Source organism: Aricia agestis, chromosome 11 (assembly GCF_905147365.1).
Source record: "Aricia agestis chromosome 11, ilAriAges1.1, whole genome shotgun sequence".
NCBI classification, from domain to species: domain Eukaryota; kingdom Metazoa; phylum Arthropoda; class Insecta; order Lepidoptera; family Lycaenidae; genus Aricia; species Aricia agestis.
Genome location: NC_056416.1, coordinates 6,195,600 through 6,214,706, shown reverse-complemented (window position 1 = coordinate 6,214,706; position 19,107 = coordinate 6,195,600). Strand labels below are relative to the sequence as shown.

Here is a 19,107-nt window from a genome sequence, read left to right as displayed (position 1 = left end):
TGAACTGCCGCGCCGTCTGCCTGCGGCTTTTTATATGGCGAGACGAATTCCAGAAAGTTTCCGATACACGTAAACAAGTGTGGGAACTTTCTAGGAGGCTCGAGCATGTACCACAATAAACATAAACAACTAAACACGTAAACACGCAAACACGTAAACAAAATAAACCGGTAAACACGTAAACAAATGTTGGACTTTTCTAGAAGGTTCGAGTATGTACTTGCGCACCTCATGCCATCTAGTATTGAGTAGGGGATTTATGTTGTCAGTGTTCCCTCGATAAGTTTCGCTGGTTTGACGCTAGATGGCACTATATGTCCGTGACAATATTATCATGAGTATGTACTTCGCGTGCCATGTCGCGCTCCCAAACGACGAGCAATGCTCGTCTTCCGAAAGTCTGTTCTTTAGTCTGCTATCGGAATCGGACGTCAATCGGAATTTTAAAAATGCCTTAATGCCTAAAAGTGCCGTATTGAGCTGTAGAAATTAAAGTAGAAACGTTTGCCTAGATATTGGGCACTTTTCTTGTCATCGGTACGTCACAATAGCTATAAATAAAACCGGCCAAGTGCGAGTTGGACTCGCCCATGAAGGGTTCCGCAGCAGCAATAAGGTTTATTTCTATGAAATTAAAAGGTTTTTGATTTATTTTTATATTTCAGTTGATTTAATGAAAGTTAAATTAAGGTTTGCCATTTATGACGTATAAAAAAAACTACTTGCTAGATCTCGTTCAAACAAATTTTCGTTGATAGTTTTTATAGTAATGTACATCATACATTTTTTTTAGAACTATCATGCTCCTACTTTAGAAATTAAAATGGGGGGGAGGGACACACATTTTACCACTTTGGAATAGTCTCTCTCACAAACTATTCAGGTTAGAAAAAAATAATATGAGAAACCTCAATATGAGTTTTGAAGACCTATCCATAGATACCCCACACGCATAGGTAGGATGATTTTTTTTTGTTTCAGTTGGACCTATGGGGACCCCTAAAATTTTTACTTAATAATTTTTCCATTTTTGTATCAAAATCTTAAGAGGAGTCCACACCACTGATTTTCCATACAAACGTTGTCCCCTGTTTCCTCCCTATGATATATAGGGATAAGGATAATGCCGCTAGAGTTCATAACTAGTTTTTTCCTGAATATCTATGGCCACTATTAGCATGTCCCTATGTTTTCTTTTTTTTTCATAATTTTATTATAAAAAAGATAAGGACGTCCAAAAACCCAAAAAAATGGCCAGATTTTCCTCTGTGTTCAAACACCCAGAAAACAAAACTGGCTAAAATATACAAAAAAAATAAAACATAGGAACACAGCTCAAGCCTTGCTTTAGTTCTTAATGAAAAAAGTACTTAAATCGGTTAAGTTTTGGAGAAGGAATCAGCGGACAACGAATCGAAGATTTTCTGTTCTTTTATTAAAACTTTTGTCGTGTTGTCTCTATCGCGCTCTGCGGTGGGAGACTTGAGATTGGTGAGACAGCAATACATTTTCAAATACCTATTTTCAATTTCTCTCGCCCCTGGTGTATCCTCTTAATGCGGTTCACAGACAACATTTACTTACCAAGATTCAATAGTATAGCTCTTATAGTTTCGGAGAAAAGTGGCTGTGACATACGGACGGACAGACAGACAGACAGACATGACGAATCTATAAGGGTTCCGTTTTTTGCCATTTGGCTACGGAACCCTAAAAAGTGGCACGCTCGTTTTTATACAAATGGAGCAACAATATGCGGTATCTATCTTGATCAATGTCTGTGCACCCGTGTGTCTGTGTTCAAGCCCCATAAGAGCACCGATGATCGCGACAATAGAATACAATAGCATTTCCAAGAATCCGCGATCAAGGATTAATGTGTCCTTTTTCTGAAAAAATCTTCAGTTAAGTCATAAACGCAGGTGGGTAAGTCCAGCGTACTTGTATAATGGAGGTCAGTGTACGCCTGCCATTGGTTCGCCATCCCCTATATACACAGTCTGCTTTGCTTTTTCTGACACATTGGAAAAGTCACATGACAAAGACAGTGGAACTTGAATAATTATACGCGGAGTTTATTAATTATACCTTTTTACATTGTATTTAACTAGCTGTCCCGGCAAACGTTTCTTTGCCATATAAAGTATTTCACCCGTATTATTTTTTTGAAGTGACTAAATAAGTATGTCACCATGGCAACGTCCATCGCTATCCCGTCGCACAAACATTGGTCGCCGTGAGTCTCGAGTTGTAATAATTTACTATTATTTATTCAACAAATGCACTTATCAATATAATAAGTACCCGGTAGCCGATTCTCAGACCCACTGAATATGCATATAAAATTTGGTTAAAATCAGTAAAGCCGTTTCGGGGGGGTTCGACGAACATTGTGACACGATAATTTTATATATAAGACGATAATGGGTTGTGTTATGTTATAATAAATAAAATTGTTAATTAATATTAAAACATCAGTATATTTTTCATAAAAGATAATAAAATTATGTTGTAGTACAGTCATAAACACTAATATAGAGACCCGCCAAATTTTTACCTACAAAGCTTACCTCTTACTAATACAAAGATTCACAAGTAGAAAAACAATAAGATTAGAAAATGTTTTATCCTTTTTAGTTTAGTCACTTCTATAAAATAACAGACAAGGATAAAACCATGGAACTAAAAAATATCAACAAAACATTGTATTACATCTTCATATACGATGATATACGGTACCTATGGATATTTTTATTAGTAAGGGGTTAATGTTTAAACAATTTATTTTTATTATTTAATTTTTAAGATCAAATTGTGTAAAAATCTTAAATATCTAATTAAATATTGTACTATCAGAGAAGTTGATTCCTAGGCAGATGGCGGACCTAAATAATTTGGTCGCATTAAGTCAAATCCATCTGACTGATCACAGCTAACATTAAATTGACATAAGCTGACCAAATGACGTAGGTCCATCAACTGCCTAGGAATCAATTTCCTCGATGGTACCATGATATTTAGAACTATGCTGTATATTGTTGAGATTTTTTAGACGCGCTAAATAGCCTAATGTCCTTTCATGTCGAACTGGAACACTTATGTTTACTCTATAACATGAGTCAAAAGGTTTAGAATAGTTCAAATGGTTTTGAAAAACAGAATAATTCCCATAAAGATTTGGCGGTTACATCTATAAAAATGTTACCGATTTGGCGTGTACAATTTCTGACGATGTGATAGTCATTTTTGATTAAGGGACCTTAGACAAAGAGCGGTCACGCGTTCAAGCTTTCTGCGTTCGAGCTGTCAATCACACAGAAGGAATTCTGACGCGGTCAGAAGGCATAGGGAGCCTTCTGCGAATATCTCTATATAACAGAGGACAACACAAAGTACGCAAAACTGACCGCTTGAATGCTTGACTGCGTGACTGTTCTCTGTCTGATAGGTCCCTAAAATACGCTTAAATTATAATATTTAAATTATTTTCAATAATCTATTTCTTCTGCTTCATTTTTCGCTTATTTTTATCTGCACTACCCTGTTTGTTTAGCTGTCCAATCTTCTTCTTTTGCTTCTTGTTGAAATTTTTTAATTTCTTTGCTGCATTAACTTCTACTTGCGATGTAATTTTTCCTTGTTCTTTCAGAGGGCTAAGAGTTTGAGTTTGAATATTGGCAGGTGCTTTGTTCTTCTTATTCTTATTTTTCTTCTTCTTATCTGGACTGTTTGTTTGATTCACTGTAGCTTCTTTGTTTTCTTTTTTTTCACTGTTTATTGAAACATTTTGTGTTTGAGCTTTAGGTTTAATTTGTTTTGCTTTCTTTTCATTCTTTTCTCCTAAGTCTTTGTTTTTATCTAATTTTTGTTGTTTATTTTTATTTTTCTTACCCTTTCCCTCTTTTTTACTAGAATTCTGGGAATTTGTTGCAACATTTGAGTTTTCACTTACTTGAGCATTAGCGCCATTCAGATTTTTATTTTTGTTTTTCTTTTTGTTCTTCTTTTTTCTACCACCACTTTTTTCGACTCCATTCACAGTAGGCGTTGAACTGAAAAATTAAAAAATACTCTCAACAACAATATTATATCGTCTGAAGGTCTTGTAGCATAGAGACCATGCAAAGAGGCTGTTGTCAGATGTCCCGGCTAGGCTGTTGTGAGATAGGCTTCAAATCGAAGCAACTATTGCACTGCATGATTATTGCATTATATCAAAAATTGGTACATACTACATACTTAGAAAATTGTGAAGAGGTAATAAATCCCTTATCTTTTCTTACGGGTTTTTGTTTCGATTTTAAGATACAATCATTGAAAATACATTAGGAAAATCATAATGTAAAATTTAGGGCCTCTTTCACCACTTCCTGATAAGGCTACCCACCAATTAACTTGACAGATCAAGTATGGAGAATCTGTGAAAAAAGTTGTGAATGAAACAGGCCCTTAGTTAACAAACCTCTTCACTGCATCTGGTTTGGCCTTTTTGTTTTGGGGTTCAGTCTCAGTGGGTTCAGCTGCCCGCTTGGTTGGTGTCTTTGTTCCATTCTCCTCCGTCTCCTCATTTGATGCATCTCCATTTACTTTAACTTCTTTGTCCAATTCTTCCTCATCATCTTCATCTTTGAATGGTTGTGGCTGAAAAATTATGAAACATTTTTTAAAAATCTGTAATGATATCATGTAAAAAAAAAAATTAAAGATTTTACAGTTTACACAATGACATTATATGTCTTAAGACTTGTCTGGGATGCAAAAACACAGAAGCATGGTGGTGACATCTTCAAAACCAGTCTTAAGATGTTGTGCATTTGTTACAACACAAACTGAAGATAATAATAATATGATATCAAAATATCTGTAGCATGTAGTCTATAAGCAGAATCCGACGTCATATTATTTTTAAGGACAATAAACTTACCACTTTTAGGAAATAGAAAAGTTTACTTACAATGACATTTGAGAACTTCTTTAATTTAGCTACAAAGAATCCATCCATATTGTGTGTATGAGGATAAAATCTTCTTGTTAACTTCAGAGACGGATGGAACCTGTGATGCCTATATTTTACAAAACCTTCTGTTCCAAAGTCTAGACCAGTAGGAACCAACTTAACGTTTCTTCTTTTAAGAGCATAATTTACTACCCATTCATTCTCTTCTGGTAAAATTGAGCAGGTCGAGTATACAATGTAACCACCTGTACTAGATTTAGCATTACAGCAGTCGATAGCTGCTAGAAGCAGCTGCCTCTGCAGATTGAAGCACCTCTGGATATCTTTAGGTTCTTTCGTAGTTTTGACACTGGGATCTTTGGCTATAACACCGGTACCAGTGCAGGGAGCATCCAACAGAACTCGGTCGAACCCTTTAATAACATTTGGGAATTCTCTACCATCATAGTTGCAAATAACAGCATTAACAATCCCCAGCCTATGGAAGTTGCCGACGATGGCTTTAGTTCTTTCTTTATTTGCATCATTGGCAAACAAAGCACCAGTATTTTTCATGATGGCAGCTATGTGTGAAGCTTTGCCGCCTGGAGCTGCGGCCATGTCGAGTATCCTCTCATTCTCCTGTGGTGCCAATGCCATGACTGGTAAGAAACTTGACGCTCCTTGTAAGATATAATGCCCCGCCAAATACTCAGGTGTAGCGCCAATAGGTACTGTAGAACTGTATATCACTAGACCAACTTTACTCCATTTGCCCACTGGATCTAAATTGACGCCTCTGTTGATAAGTGCCTGGGCCAAATCACGTCGTCTAGTTTTCAAACTGTTTGTACGAATAGTTAATGGACGCGCCACCTCACTCGCTTCTAGGAATTCCACTAATTCTTGAACAGGGAATATCTGCATTAGAATTTCCATGAGAAACTCATTGTAACTGTAATATATACAGAGATCCTTTAGTAGCAGATCTGTGTACTCACAGCGTGATCTTCCATCCTCCTTTAATCGGTTAAAATCACCTAAAACGGTAACTATATCTTTTATCCTCTGAAGAACATCTTGAAGACTAGCTGGATTTTGTAGTTCCTCTTCAGATGGAAAAGCGAATACATCTTGTTTAGCAATGTTAAGCTGCATTTCTTCATCAGCTAGTTTCTTGTCTAGTTTCTGTTTTCTTGTGAGCTTAATGTTTGCTTTTTCTATTGGCAGCATGTCATCATCACCATCATCATCATCTTTATTGTCGTCATCACTAGAATCAGAGCTGTTGTAGGCAAGTTTGCCCACCTTTTCTGACCCATCATCTGAAGCCTCATCATCTTTGGCTTCTTCATCATCAGTATCCTTAAATAGGTCATCTAGGGAGCCAACCTGAAAATATTTGATAAAAATTTAATGTAACTAAAATAAAACATAATAATGTTTGTGCTGTAAAAAAAATGTAGCTTCCTTATACATATTTATCTTAAATATATTGAAACAACTATGAACCTTGCTGAACAGATGTCCATTATATATTTATATTTGTTTTGAATGTAAAATGTCAGAGAACGTATGAATGCAATTAAGCTCTTTACACACACGCCGCAACGGCAGCGGCACCGCCACCGCAGAGGCGCCGCTGCAATACTCATCCTTGTATGGGCCCATAGACCGCATCCCCATTAGACACGGCGCGGCGCTGCCACCATGTTACGGCACGACGCCGCCACCGTGATACGGTAAGGTGCCGCACCGTGTCACGGTGCCGCGTACAGTGCGCCGACCCGTGTCCCTATTCAGTCGATATTTGCGCTCGAACGAAAGTGCTTATCTGGATAAGGATCGCGAAAGAATTATTCTCTTATTGTTACTAAGACGAAGATTGAAAAAGAAACAGAAACAGAGGAAATTTATTTTTGCTATTTTTTGCTCATACCAAAATACTCAATTGTATTTATACTTTAAAAATTACAAAAAACATAACATAACATACTTACACAAAACATAAAATAAACGATGGGGACGCGGCCTTACACACGACGCCGCAGCGGCAGCGGAACGAACGAACGGCGCCATGTGTAAGGGCAAATAGAAATACAAGGATGAGTAATGGAGCGGCGGCTGCGGCGGCGGCAGCGGCGTGCCGCAGTGGTGGTGCGGCTGCCGCTGCGGCGTGTGTGTAAACAGCCTTATAGCAACAAAACTGATGTAATACAAAAGGCATAGTAATTATAGTTATAGTACCAGACAAATCTTGCAGGTTTATGGTACACTCTCAATTAGACATAAGTTATAATCGTGTTACTTTAATAAATAAAAAAAGTTAAACTGTACACACCTTATACTTTTCATTTTTAGGTTTTTCTGCGTCCTCTTCACCATCAGAATCCTCTTGTTCTGACCCCTGTTCCTCTTCCTCATCACTCCCCACCTCATCATCATTATCACTCCCTGACTCATCACCATCACTTTCTTCTTTTGACTTCTTTTTTATCTTTAGCCACTCGCTATTGTCATCTTTGAAACCTTAAAAATATGTAAATGATAAAGTTTTAGTGCCATTTAGATATTCTTATATTTTTAGCTTGTAGGTGTTCTTTACATCTATCGTGAATATTATGCATTACAACCTATTATAGTATTTTAGTAAGTATGAAAATAAAATAAATGATGTGGATGATCTTTGAGACTATATTTTAAGCAATGTTAAACAAGTATTACACAACCGTCCCTTACTGAATTGAACAGTAAAGTAAGTAATCAGTTGTATTGAAATATTCACAAGTAGACATCGGATTATATGCATAATCAAAGTGCCGAAATATGAACAAAATATGGCGAAAATATGCATAAAAGATGCACATTAAAGAGTCACTTATTATTATAATTAATTATTTTTTTGAAGAGTTTCCCGATGATGCCGTTAATAAAAGAGCTTATAATTTCATCAAATTCAGGATTTTTCATTTTTTATACAGCACCAATAATAATTTTCTACCAACATTTCTGCTTGCAATCCTTATGCTCATAGAAGTTTATTAAATTGTTAACTACTTTATTCAAATTTTTTACTAATATTGAAAACTACAAAGAAAAATTTTGTTTCTAGAAAGATATTGCACCTATCGGGTGTATTGCATTCTTTAAATGGGGATGGAGCCACATATTTGAAGTGTTTTGATTTATCGTACCTCTGTTTTGTGGCCTCAGTGTGTGTCATGATAGCTAGTTTGGAGACTATGTGGGCATAAAACTACTGAAATATGCACTATCAACAAAAAATTGCCAAAATATGCACTATCGCCTAAAAAGTGGCATTATATGCATTTGCATGTTTGCATAATATGTCTATTCATGATGGTATTTTTATAGCAAGATGGTATTTTCCCAATTTTACTAATGGTATTGATTGGCAGACTAAAGGCAGGTAATATACAAAAAAATGTTAATATAAGCAAACAATAATTGCAATGCATGTAATATGGACAAGCCAAAATATGTAAAAATTGTAATAAAAAAATTTAAGATGAGAAAAATCCTACTTATAAATATTTAGTACAGGTATGAAGTGTTACCTTTGGGGCTTTCATCTTTTGACATTTCTTCTGACTCATCTTTAATAACTTCTTCAGTTTGTTTAGACACATTCTTTTTTGCTTGCTTAAGAGCTTTCTTTTTTTCAATCAACTCCTTTTTCTTTTTAGTTCTCCGCGCTAGTCTTTGCTTTTGTCTGTGGCTCAGCTTTTTGTCTTCTTTGTCATCATCAACTAAAGAAATTATAATATAAGATATTAAAAATGTTTACAGATAAACATATTATATCTTAACTCTAACGCCTCTAGTCCACCGATGCTGCGAAACGCGAAACTGCAATAGCGCAAGATACAATATAACGCATTGTTGTGTGGCGACAGTAAATTATATGAGACAGTAAATCGGTTTCCGCTGTTTCGCAGTTCGCAGCGTCGGTGAACTAGAGGCGTTATAGTTTGACTATTAAGGTGTACTCAAGCTTTGATAAAGCTTAGTATCTATGACAGTATCAAATATTATCATGTTCATTGAGATATTACGTTTTCGCAAATAATTTGCGCCGTGCCAATTTCTAGCCTGTGAAAGACAGAGTAGAAATTAGAAATCAAAGCTAATAATATAATCTTTTAAAGGCACTTTAAAATTGGATGCGCTGCACTACGCATTTACTACGCATCAGTTCAACAGGACAGCAAATAGATTAACAAGAACATTTTTACCAAAAATAATTGTGGAACATGAGAATTTAGACCACAGCGGCGCATGTTTCGGACTCAATTTTACACATTGAATAAGTTATCCAATGCAAAGGTATTGGTCAAAACTTTAATAAATATGATAGCTACGATATACATATTATTATGAAACGTGTGATAAACTTGGTACCGTACTTACTAAGTCCTTTTTTAAAAACTGGATCTGGCTGTTTGCGTGCTTTTCTCCCGGGTCCTTTCTTAACTTTTTTAGTTTCGTCAAACTTAGCTTTCCGACCCATTATGCGGGTAAATTACTTTTATAACGTTTTGGTATTAATAGAGCACTTGGTATTAGGAAAATGTGATTAACATAACCATGAAATTAAATAAAAATACAACACACGTGTGCGAAAGCCGAAACACAAGTTTCGGCAATTTTTAAATGACATTTGACAGCTACTGCCGACTGCGCTCAAATTATCTGACACTTGTTTTTTTAATACGGTTTTTTGCTGCGGCCGCACATGCGTAGTGCTTCGTGCTGGAGAGTGGAGACCATTGGGGCAATATGCTGTCAAGAAAGTGAAGAAATTAAGGATGTATATAACATTTATAAATTCAAAGATTTTGACCTAAATTCGAAAAATATAGTAGAATAAAACGTCCTGCATCGATTGATACCAAAAAACCTTACCGATAAGTTACGTGAAATAATTCATTTTTAAAATTTCCATTTATCATACGTAATGTTTGCCGGAAGTGTTACAATTTTTGAGAATTCGTCAGAAAAAGGGATTTTCATTTATATTTTTTAATTTTAATTTTAACAATCTTAAAAGGCCCATTCACGGCAGGACTGCACGGCAGTCCTGCATTAAATGGGCCTCTTAAGGATAGACACTTCTAGATTTTCTATTGGTTCCTCACCGATCTGAAATTATCTGCAGGTTGGCATCACTGACTACATATGGGTTGTGTTTCCAAAAAATATCAGTGTACTGTCAAGGGTGACATAAATCAAAATATCTTAAACCTAAGCGATCATTGGCCTAAGCGATTAGGCCAGTACACTGGTAATAGTTTAGGAACACGCTGACATAATAAAAACTTGTCAAACTGAAACTTGACAACTGAAAGAGTTTTGGCGGGCATGTCACTTTCAAACTTCTTCTACTTTTTATTGTTGGTGTGGTTTTTATAATTTTTTCCCAAATTGTGGTTTTTGGGTTTTTGATATTCATTATTGGTAAAATATTAGCCATTAAATATCCGTTATATTGCACAAGTGCAGGTAAGATGTTGTCAAAACCAAAATATATAATTCCTGTGACATTTGGTGTGAATATCGGTAAATAGGGCTATTTCTTCCGTGAATTTTAGCTAAAACATCGTTATAATAACTTTATTATCCTATTCATTGGAATATTATTGCGTCTTTTTCAAGTTGAAATGTATCAAGTTTTACATTCTTTTGCCCAGTTTTGTAGCAATTATTGATGGTATTACCGATAGTTAGACTATCCATACGCCATCTAGTTGGGCATTTCTCCAGATTTGGATTATTTAGTTGATTCCCTGGTACATTTTTATTTCTGCATATTTTTTAAAATCAATAATCGCATATTATTCTTAAGTGAATTATAAAAATAATTATCTAATTGGCCCCTTTTTCACTTCACAATTTTAGAAGATATTTTAATTTAAATTTTTCTGACCTAGGGAATCAACAAAGCTAATAGAAAAAAGTTTTTCAGCTAAATAAACATGTTCAATTTAAATATAAACATGTATAAAATTGTCTACAAACTAAACTTGTTCGTTAAAACCAGATACAATGAATGGAAAATGATTTTATTTGAAATATTTTGACTTTAAGAAAAAAAAATTTATATATATTTTACTTATTGGTGTCATTTATTTTTATCAGTATATGAAGATAATGTAATTTATTTTAATAAAAATAAACAGGTATGTACTAATTAGATAAATAAATATAAAATATTTTGATTCCCTACTTAAAATACCCAGGGAATCATCAAAATGTATGTAGAGGGAATCAATAAAAAGTTAGTTTTTCCTGAGGTGTACAAAAACTGTGCATGTTAAACAATAAATAGTCTAACTAAAAACCATACTCATTATCGTCGTTTACATCGTGTCTAAGCAAACTTTACTTTGGAAATGACATTGTAATTAGCGAATAGGGAATCAATTGTGTAAGGAACCAAGGTTGAGGGAATCAGATATTTTCCTTTGTAACTCGGAAACGGAGCAACGAGTTGTGTGACCTCCTTCCATAATGTTTAGAGGGCTACCGAACCTCCCGCCCTGCGCACCCGCAACCACGTGCTTCTTATAACTAGGGAGGTACGAGCCTCCAAGTGAAGCGTATAAAGAATCACTATGTGAGCCAGGACAAATCTTAAAATGACTTTTTCTATTTATATAACGATATATACGTTTATACTTTATTATAGAGTATAAACAAAATATTTATAATTGTTTTATAAATATTTTGTTTATACTCTTACCATTTATTTACTTTGAAATTAGAATTTCATCGTATTTGTGGGATTTTTTTGGGCATTTATAGTGAATTCTAGGGACAGGACACGTCCAGGGAATCAATTTTTCGACCTTTAAATTAATTTTAATTATATTTACAATTAAGTTTTTCTACAAAACCTAAGTGGCCCAGTTAGAGCACACCTTATATTACTATAAAAAAAATTCAAAGGTCTACATATGTAACTCTGCGGGTAGTTTATACGTCCGGACAACTAAATTTTGCGGTTTGGAGAATCAGCCAGTTACTAAAATGGAAACTGTTTGACAATCAAATTTAAAAAATAGAAAAATCCCTCATTGGGAACATTGTATCAAAGATAAACATCTAAAAAACTGCTGATTAATTTATTTGTACGATTTGCGATTTTTTAAGCCCAATAAAAAGTGGGTTCACTGGTGATTCTGCGGAAATATTTCAAATTGAAATTTATGAAAATTATCCTTCGAAGGGTGCGACAAGACTTAACTAGTCCAGACTCCAGCCAGCCAGTCTTAGCCAGCGCGGTGGACGAAAAAAAAAACTACTATGAAGCTGTCTGCTGGTCTGCTGTCACTTCCACTTGTTACTTTTTAGTTGTCACTGTCAAACTCACACGACAAAAAGCAGACTGTTCGTGAAAATAAAATTGGCAAATTGGCAAAAATTTTCACTTCAAACTCTTTTTTTCTTTGTATTCTTAAATAGTAAAACAATAAATTTAAATAATGCCAATTCAATATTAAAGATGATTCATACTTTACGTATAATATGTTATACACTATTTGAAGTGAATTAATCTCGGTCGACTTAAGATGTTAAGAAATTGCATAGCTAGTGGGAAAATATTCTATCCTGCACACAGGATTCTAAGGTAAGGGTCTTAATTTACATGTATAATCTATTGGCTATCGATTTCTTATAAAGCACTTTTGCAGAAGTAAAGTTCTTCCTTGTTTTTATCTAATACACTTTACATAGTTTTCAGGGTCAATACGTAAATAGATATACTCATGACAATGATTCTCATTGCCATTGCCAACGACCACAACAAAATAGGACATTTTTTACTTTTCCAAATGCAAGCCGGGTAAGGGAGCACTGTGGGCGACAATTGGTTGGGTAAGAAATTTTATTGACCTTATAATGACAAAATTACTGTCGATAGTAAGTGCTGGTGACCAGCTGGCAGGATTTAAAACAATTTTGCTTACCTTAGATTTTGAATAAGTTCATGTATGTAACTCCATACAGTGATGTAATAGGCATGATGACTATTTTTTTTTCTTATCGGTAATTGAAGGACACTTAAAAAATAGAAACATCGTTGAAAGAATGACTCTGATAGCTTAAAAATTCACCAAGATATGACAATTCAAATATCTCATCACAAAGGTTGCTTTTAATTGCATAAGTTATCGAATTGTATACAAATATTAAGAAATTTAATAGAAAAAAATTCGACTTGAATATCCAACTTTAAAGGCGCATAACAAAAAATATACAAATGCTATCAAGCTGAAATTTTGGGAACACTTATTTTTTACCGTGATTTCTTTATTTTATTAAGAAAATTCGCTAATCTTTGACCTTGTCATCATCCCTATTAATGTTATTTTATGTCATCTATTGACTTCTGCGGATGATTCATATCAGTATTTACTGTTGAAGGAATTGCATTGATTAAAAAAATACCTTCACATAACACCTTAGAATAAGAATCTTTATAACATTGAAGATATTGCAAATAACTTGATATTATGTAGGTACTCTGTATAATATAATTATATCACTGTATAATATCATAATATCACATTGGTCTTTGCTGTATGATTTCTGTCTAAAATATAGGTTTTCATAGCAGACACCTGAAAAATATTATACACTTGGTTAGGTACTGTAAAATGTAAATAAAACTTCTTTTACTAAGATATTTTTGTGATATGTAACATTCATCATTAATTATTATTTGCATAATTACTTTTCAGTTCAGTGAACTTGTTTGTCTTGAAACAATTTGCATTTATTTTCATAACTTGAATATTAATTATCATGTACTTCAATAATGAACATGATTTTTACCAGATTGGATAAGATTGTTGTATAAAAATTAATTACTTTTGTATTTTCTCACAACTTAAGTACAAAGTATTGTTTATTACACAGTTAATGTAAAATTTTGATATTTTAGGTTCACAATGGATCAAATGTTTGAAGTTGTGTCGGATGTTGAAAGCTATTACAAGTTTGTACCTTGGTGCAAACAATCACTAGTATTACAGAAATCACCAGAAAAATTAAAAGCCAAATTAATAGTTGGATTTCCCCCCATAAACGAAAGCTACACTTCACATGTCACCTTAGTGAAGCCATTACTAGTGAAAGCAGAATGTAAAGACGGGAAACTGTTTCATCACCTCTTGACTCTCTGGAGATTTAGCCCGGGTTTGAAAAAAGAACCAAAATCCTGTGTCGTGGATTTCCAAATAACATTTGAATTCAAATCCACGTTTCATTCCCAACTCTCAAATTTATTCTTTGACCAAGTTGCTCGACAAATGGAAAATGCTTTTATCAAGGAAGTGGAAAGACGAAATGGTCCAGCCTCGATAGCACCTATAAATTTACTTAATGATGGGCAAACAGCAAGAAGTTGACAAAACAGTGAAAAATTATTTATTAAAATATTTTTATTTATTGGTTACTAAATATATGAAGCAGGGCTTCAGTGATATGTTTTATATGATCCCTTTTATTTCAATCCTCCTTAAATTTTTTTCATAGGCAGAACTATGAAATTGGTGCAAGGTATTGACTAAATACCTTGCACCAATTTCACTCCAAACTAGCAAAAATAAATTTTGGTCTCGACTTACTAATGAACATCTCCAGGATTATTAAATCCTGGAGATGTACATCAATAAGTCGAGACCGAAATTTGTTTTTAACGAAGTTCATCATTGAAAATGCTTGGTCCGCATACATGGGTCGGCGGTCCGGATGCAGACCGTGGTCCGGATGCAGACGGCGGTCCGGATGCAGACCGTGGTCCGGATGCAGATCGCGGTCCGGATGCAGACCGTGGTCCGGATGCAGACCGCGGTCCGCCATTTGGTGACCCCTGAGCTCTAAGTTTGTGTATAACAATCAAGTAACATTTTGGTAGGAAATAAACAAACTATTTTCTTTATTTATATAAAGGTTTATTAAAATTATAAAATACACCTAACCTAAATTTGTTAATTACATTTGTCCACATTGTGAAATAGTCACTGGTATTTTGGGTTTATTGTTTGGTCCGGTGGGTACATTTTCTATTTTTCTCATCACAAGCAATCCATCTATAACACGACCAAAGACAACATGCTTGTTATCTAAGAAATTACATTTGGCACAAGTGATAAAAAATTGACAGCCGTTGGTGTCTTTTCCACTATTTGCCATTGATAACAATCCTGGTGAGTCATGTTTGAGTGAAAAGTTTTCATCGGCAAATGTGCTTCCTCCATATATGCTCATCACTCCCGTTCCATCACCCTAAAAATACAACAGAGAAGTAGTAAGTGCTGAACTTTGAGATGATTATTTTGTAAATTGGGTGGCCAAACCGTTGCACCAATTTTGCTAAAATTTGGTATGAAGATACTTTGAGTACCAGGAAAGGAGATAGGATATTTTTTATCCCGGAAAAAGGATTATCACGCGCAATAAACAATAACGAAACTTGGCGCAACGGAGTTGAGGGCGTCATCTAGTTACCTATATTTGTATTTACAAGTCATAACTCATAAATATGTTAGACATATAATAACGCTTCAACTCCAAAGCGGTCGAAGGAATAATTATTATTAACACACGAGATTCAGTTACTTACATTCACGAAATCACCACCTTGTATCATGAAGTCTTTTATGACCCTGTGGAATGTTGCACCTTTGAAGCCAAGAGGTACTCCGTCACGCCTATATTCTCCAGTACAAAATTCTCTAAAATTTTCACTTGTCTTCGGAACAACATCAGCAAAGAGTTCGAAGATCATACGCCCTATTTCCTGTAATTGTACAATAAATTAATAAATGGTCCTCGAATGTTATAAACAAGCCGCTATATCCGTTTTATAAGAATAATTTTTACTTACAGTGGTGCCGACAGTTATGTCAAAGAAAACTACAGGATTGTTAGGGTTTCTCAACTGAGATTGAATTTGATTCCAAGTAGGCATTTTGTACTATTTATATGTTGTTCGTATTCCGAACAAATACACAAATATTTATAAAATATTTTATAGAAACATAAAAATAACCTCAAATTTTTGTTATTGTTTTCGAAAATGTCATTTTGACACTAATTGTTTTTGTTTTAATAAATAGCAACAAACTACGATATTGTCGTAACTGGTAAGCTGTACATATATACTTTTATCAATAAATGATAAAATTTATAAATAGTTTCTTAAATTTAAGTCAATGATTATTGTGTTCGCAAATTCGCAATACACTTTCTTGACCCTTTCTTTTCTTTCGAATTTGTGTTGAAGAAGGTTAATAAATTATAATGTGTATTGTGTACTGTAGATTGAAAAGTTAAGACGAAGAAGTAAAAGTGTCAATTAATTGTCAGTGTCATGTCAATTGTCAAATTCGAAATAAAAATAAATCGTATTCGGTATTGGTTTTCAACTTTTACTTTTTACATTTTGCGGGAAACTTGACTACTAATAAGAATACAATAATAATTGTATTTCCCTATTTTCCAAAAGCAATCCAAATAATATGGTGCTATATTATTACTTATTCGTGTGATTTGGAAACTGCTACAAATAACTAGGGCTACATTCATCGATGCTGTCTACTTCATCCATTTCCACATGGATAACAGAAACAATGACTTCATTAATTACTACAGAATACTTGAAGTTGAGCAAAATGCATCAGTTGACGAGATAAAAAAGAATTACCAACGTCTAGCTTTACAATTTCATCCCGACAAGAGTGATGGTAATCAAGACAAGTTTTTGTTGGTGCAGAAAGCTTGGTTGGTATTAAGAGATCCAAAGAGTAGGAAACACTACGATGCTGTGCTGTCGTGCTATGAAAACAGTGAAGTGTTGTTGTATGATACTATATCACTGTCAGAAATGAACTTTGACCAAGACAATGAAGTGTACACATATGGATGCAGGTGCGGTGGAATATATTACTTAGAATCGAATGTTGATGTATCTCCTCATTTTTTAATCAACTGTAATGAGTGTTCATTCTCAATTCAAGTAAACATGTAATTATTTAGTTTATTAAAAATATTAAATGTATTGTTGAAATTAGTAGTTGTTTATTTGCATACTCTTTATATTGCATGTTAGAACTTATTTGTAGATTAGATATTATTGTAGTTGTAGTTGAATAAACCTGATTCTCTTTATTCAGAATGTTCAAAGTGTAGCATTGATCTAATTTCAGTGTTACGATAAAATTTCCATTAAGTACATTAAATATCCGACATTAAACTTAGTACCACCGGTCCTAAGTTCAAAATTCTTAAAGGAGTGAAACAGGGAGACCCACTTTCTCCGAAATTATTTTGCTGTGTCCTTGAAGAAATTTTCCGAAAACTGGATAGCCAGTGGTCAGAGAAGGGCATCGAAATTAATAAGAAAAGGCTAACCAATCTCCGCTTTGCCGACGACATAGTCTTTTTCGCTCCTACAGCCGCAGATCTCCAAGTTATGCTCCAAGACCTCAGCACTGCAAGCCTCGAGGTGGGACTTACAATGAACAGGTCCAGAACACAACTGATGACTAACAGCACGAGACGTAGGGTCGTGTTGGACGAGCAAGGAATACACTATGTCGACGAATATATCTACTTGGGCCAGTTAGTTTCTTTTGACAATAGACCAGGAAAGGAAATCGATCGCCGGATTGAAAACGCCTGGAAGAGCTACTGGTCCATGAAGAAGCTGATGAAGGGAGAGCTACCAATCTCCGTGAAGCGCAGGCTCGTCGACATGTGTATTCTGTCTGCTGCTGCCTGTCCTAACCTACGGTGCGCAAACTTGGTCATTGACCGATTTACAAAAGTCCCAACTCGGGGTTTGCCAAAGAGCAATGGAGCGCAGTATGTTGGGAGTAAGTCTTCTGGACAAAATAAGGAGCACAATACTGCGCTCACAAACAAAAATCACGGACGTAGGAGTTAAGGCGGCTAAGCTAAAGTGGGATTGGGCTGGCCACGTTGGTCGTATGCATCCCGACCGCTGGGCAAAGATATCGACAGAGTGGGTACCTGAAGATGGAAGACGCAACCGTGGCAAGCCTAGGAAAAGATGGCGCGATGAGCTGGAGGCGTACCAGCTGGGCTGGCCAACGGTGGCGCTGGAGCGAGACAAGTGGAAGACCCTGGGGGAGGCCTTTGCCCAGTAGTGGGATAGCATAGGCTAATAAAAAAAAAAAACATTAAATATCATACTTATTCTAAAATTTCTATATTATCCATATTTGATAATAACATTTCATGCATTCATTCTAAACTCATAAGATAATTTGAAATCCATCTCAGTTTCAGATTTCTAATATTTCAGTAATCTTTGCCTAGATTCATTTGAAATGTATACTTTCTTTTAATTCACTTTAGATGATAAAGGAATTTTTGTTACATGTAGCATCTATATATTAATACGTGAGCCAAAAACTTTGTAACCCTTTTGACGAAAAATGGGGAAACATAGGCGAATGAAATTTTGCACAGTTATAGTTTATATTCTGATGGAGTGCATCGAGCTAATATTATTTTGAAATTATGTTTTTATCATGCATTTTTTTAACAAATAAAACATTACACACACTACAACACACACACTAGGAAAAATGACAGATTTTTGTGTGACAAGCCTATACATACGAATTATACTCTTTTATTTATGGCTGAAGTCTGTTGACAACAAGGTGACAAAATAAATGGATTATAGTTTTCTTTTATTGAATCTTAGATACTATTAGACAATGCTTACACGGCCAGTCTGAGATCAGCTGAGTCCCAGAGACAATGTATATGTACCTATAGTATGTAGTAGTCCTAATATCGTTGAAACTAAGGTCGAATTTCGACCATTGGGCGATCTCTAGTAGAGGAATAAATATACCTGGTCTCTGCATGTACAACTCGGGCGAATTAACATGACACCTGGTTCAATTGACGTTTCTCTTAAGTACTGAGTGCAAAAAAAGTTTTTTTATTTTAAGTTATTTCAAAAAAAATTACGTTACCGGAACTAGTTATTTTTATAGGGCTACACTAACCACAGTAGGTATTAACCAAGTACGAGTTGGACTGGCCCAAGGGTTCCCCAGCAGGAATACGAGGTTTATGGATGCGTCCGATAATTTGTATCTAGC

The 19,107-nt window shown here is 34.9% G+C and overlaps 3 protein-coding genes across 3 annotated transcripts; 1 reads left to right on the top strand and 2 right to left on the bottom strand.

Moving 5' to 3' along the window:
• Positions 1 to 2,962: 2,962 nt before the first annotated feature.
• Positions 2,963 to 9,607, bottom strand: LOC121731736 (25S rRNA (cytosine-C(5))-methyltransferase nop2). The gene is made up of 6 exons (XM_042121328.1): positions 9,368 to 9,607; positions 8,515 to 8,706; positions 7,278 to 7,465; positions 4,955 to 6,328; positions 4,463 to 4,641; positions 2,963 to 4,052 (listed from the first exon to the last, which is right to left on the bottom strand). Exons 1-6 carry the CDS (start codon positions 9,465 to 9,467, stop codon positions 3,497 to 3,499), a joined length of 2,589 nt encoding a protein of 862 aa, XP_041977262.1. The 5' UTR covers positions 9,468 to 9,607; the 3' UTR covers positions 2,963 to 3,496.
• A 2,741-nt stretch (positions 9,608 to 12,348) lies between these two features.
• Positions 12,349 to 14,454, top strand: LOC121731980 (coenzyme Q-binding protein COQ10, mitochondrial). Its single transcript, XM_042121695.1, has 3 exons — positions 12,349 to 12,587; positions 12,695 to 12,835; positions 13,905 to 14,454. Exons 1-3 carry the CDS (start codon positions 12,529 to 12,531, stop codon positions 14,368 to 14,370), a joined length of 666 nt encoding a protein of 221 aa, XP_041977629.1. The 5' UTR covers positions 12,349 to 12,528; the 3' UTR covers positions 14,371 to 14,454.
• A 457-nt stretch (positions 14,455 to 14,911) lies between these two features.
• LOC121731650 (peptidyl-prolyl cis-trans isomerase H) lies at positions 14,912 to 16,022 on the bottom strand. The gene is made up of 3 exons (XM_042121201.1): positions 15,852 to 16,022; positions 15,588 to 15,764; positions 14,912 to 15,250 (listed from the first exon to the last, which is right to left on the bottom strand). Exons 1-3 carry the CDS (start codon positions 15,933 to 15,935, stop codon positions 14,957 to 14,959), a joined length of 555 nt encoding a protein of 184 aa, XP_041977135.1. The 5' UTR covers positions 15,936 to 16,022; the 3' UTR covers positions 14,912 to 14,956.
• Positions 16,023 to 19,107: the final 3,085 nt, after the last annotated feature.

Bases quoted from the DNA above. Each gene is read 5' to 3' on its own strand.
- LOC121731736 (XM_042121328.1), bottom strand. From the start codon at position 9,467: ATGGGTCGGAAAGCTAAGTTTGACGAAACTAAAAAAGTTAAGAAAGGA. The intron at 8,707-9,367 runs GTAAGTACGGTA...TAATTTCTTTAG, and splicing joins AGTTTTTAAAAAAGGACTTA to TTGATGATGACAAAGAAGAC. The intron at 6,329-7,277 runs GTGTGTACAGTT...AAATATTTTCAG, and splicing joins CTAAAAATGAAAAGTATAAG to GTTGGCTCCCTAGATGACCT.
- LOC121731980 (XM_042121695.1), top strand. From the start codon at position 12,529: ATGTTAAGAAATTGCATAGCTAGTGGGAAAATATTCTATCCTGCACAC. The intron at 12,588-12,694 runs GTAAGGGTCTTA...CACTTTACATAG, and splicing joins CCTGCACACAGGATTCTAAG to TTTTCAGGGTCAATACGTAA. The intron at 12,836-13,904 runs GTAAGAAATTTT...TTGATATTTTAG, and splicing joins TGTGGGCGACAATTGGTTGG to GTTCACAATGGATCAAATGT.
- LOC121731650 (XM_042121201.1), bottom strand. From the start codon at position 15,935: ATGCCTACTTGGAATCAAATTCAATCTCAGTTGAGAAACCCTAACAAT. The intron at 15,765-15,851 runs GTAAGTAAAAAT...GTACAATTACAG, and splicing joins ACATAACTGTCGGCACCACT to GAAATAGGGCGTATGATCTT. The intron at 15,251-15,587 runs GTAAGTAACTGA...TTGTATTTTTAG, and splicing joins AAGGTGGTGATTTCGTGAAT to GGTGATGGAACGGGAGTGAT.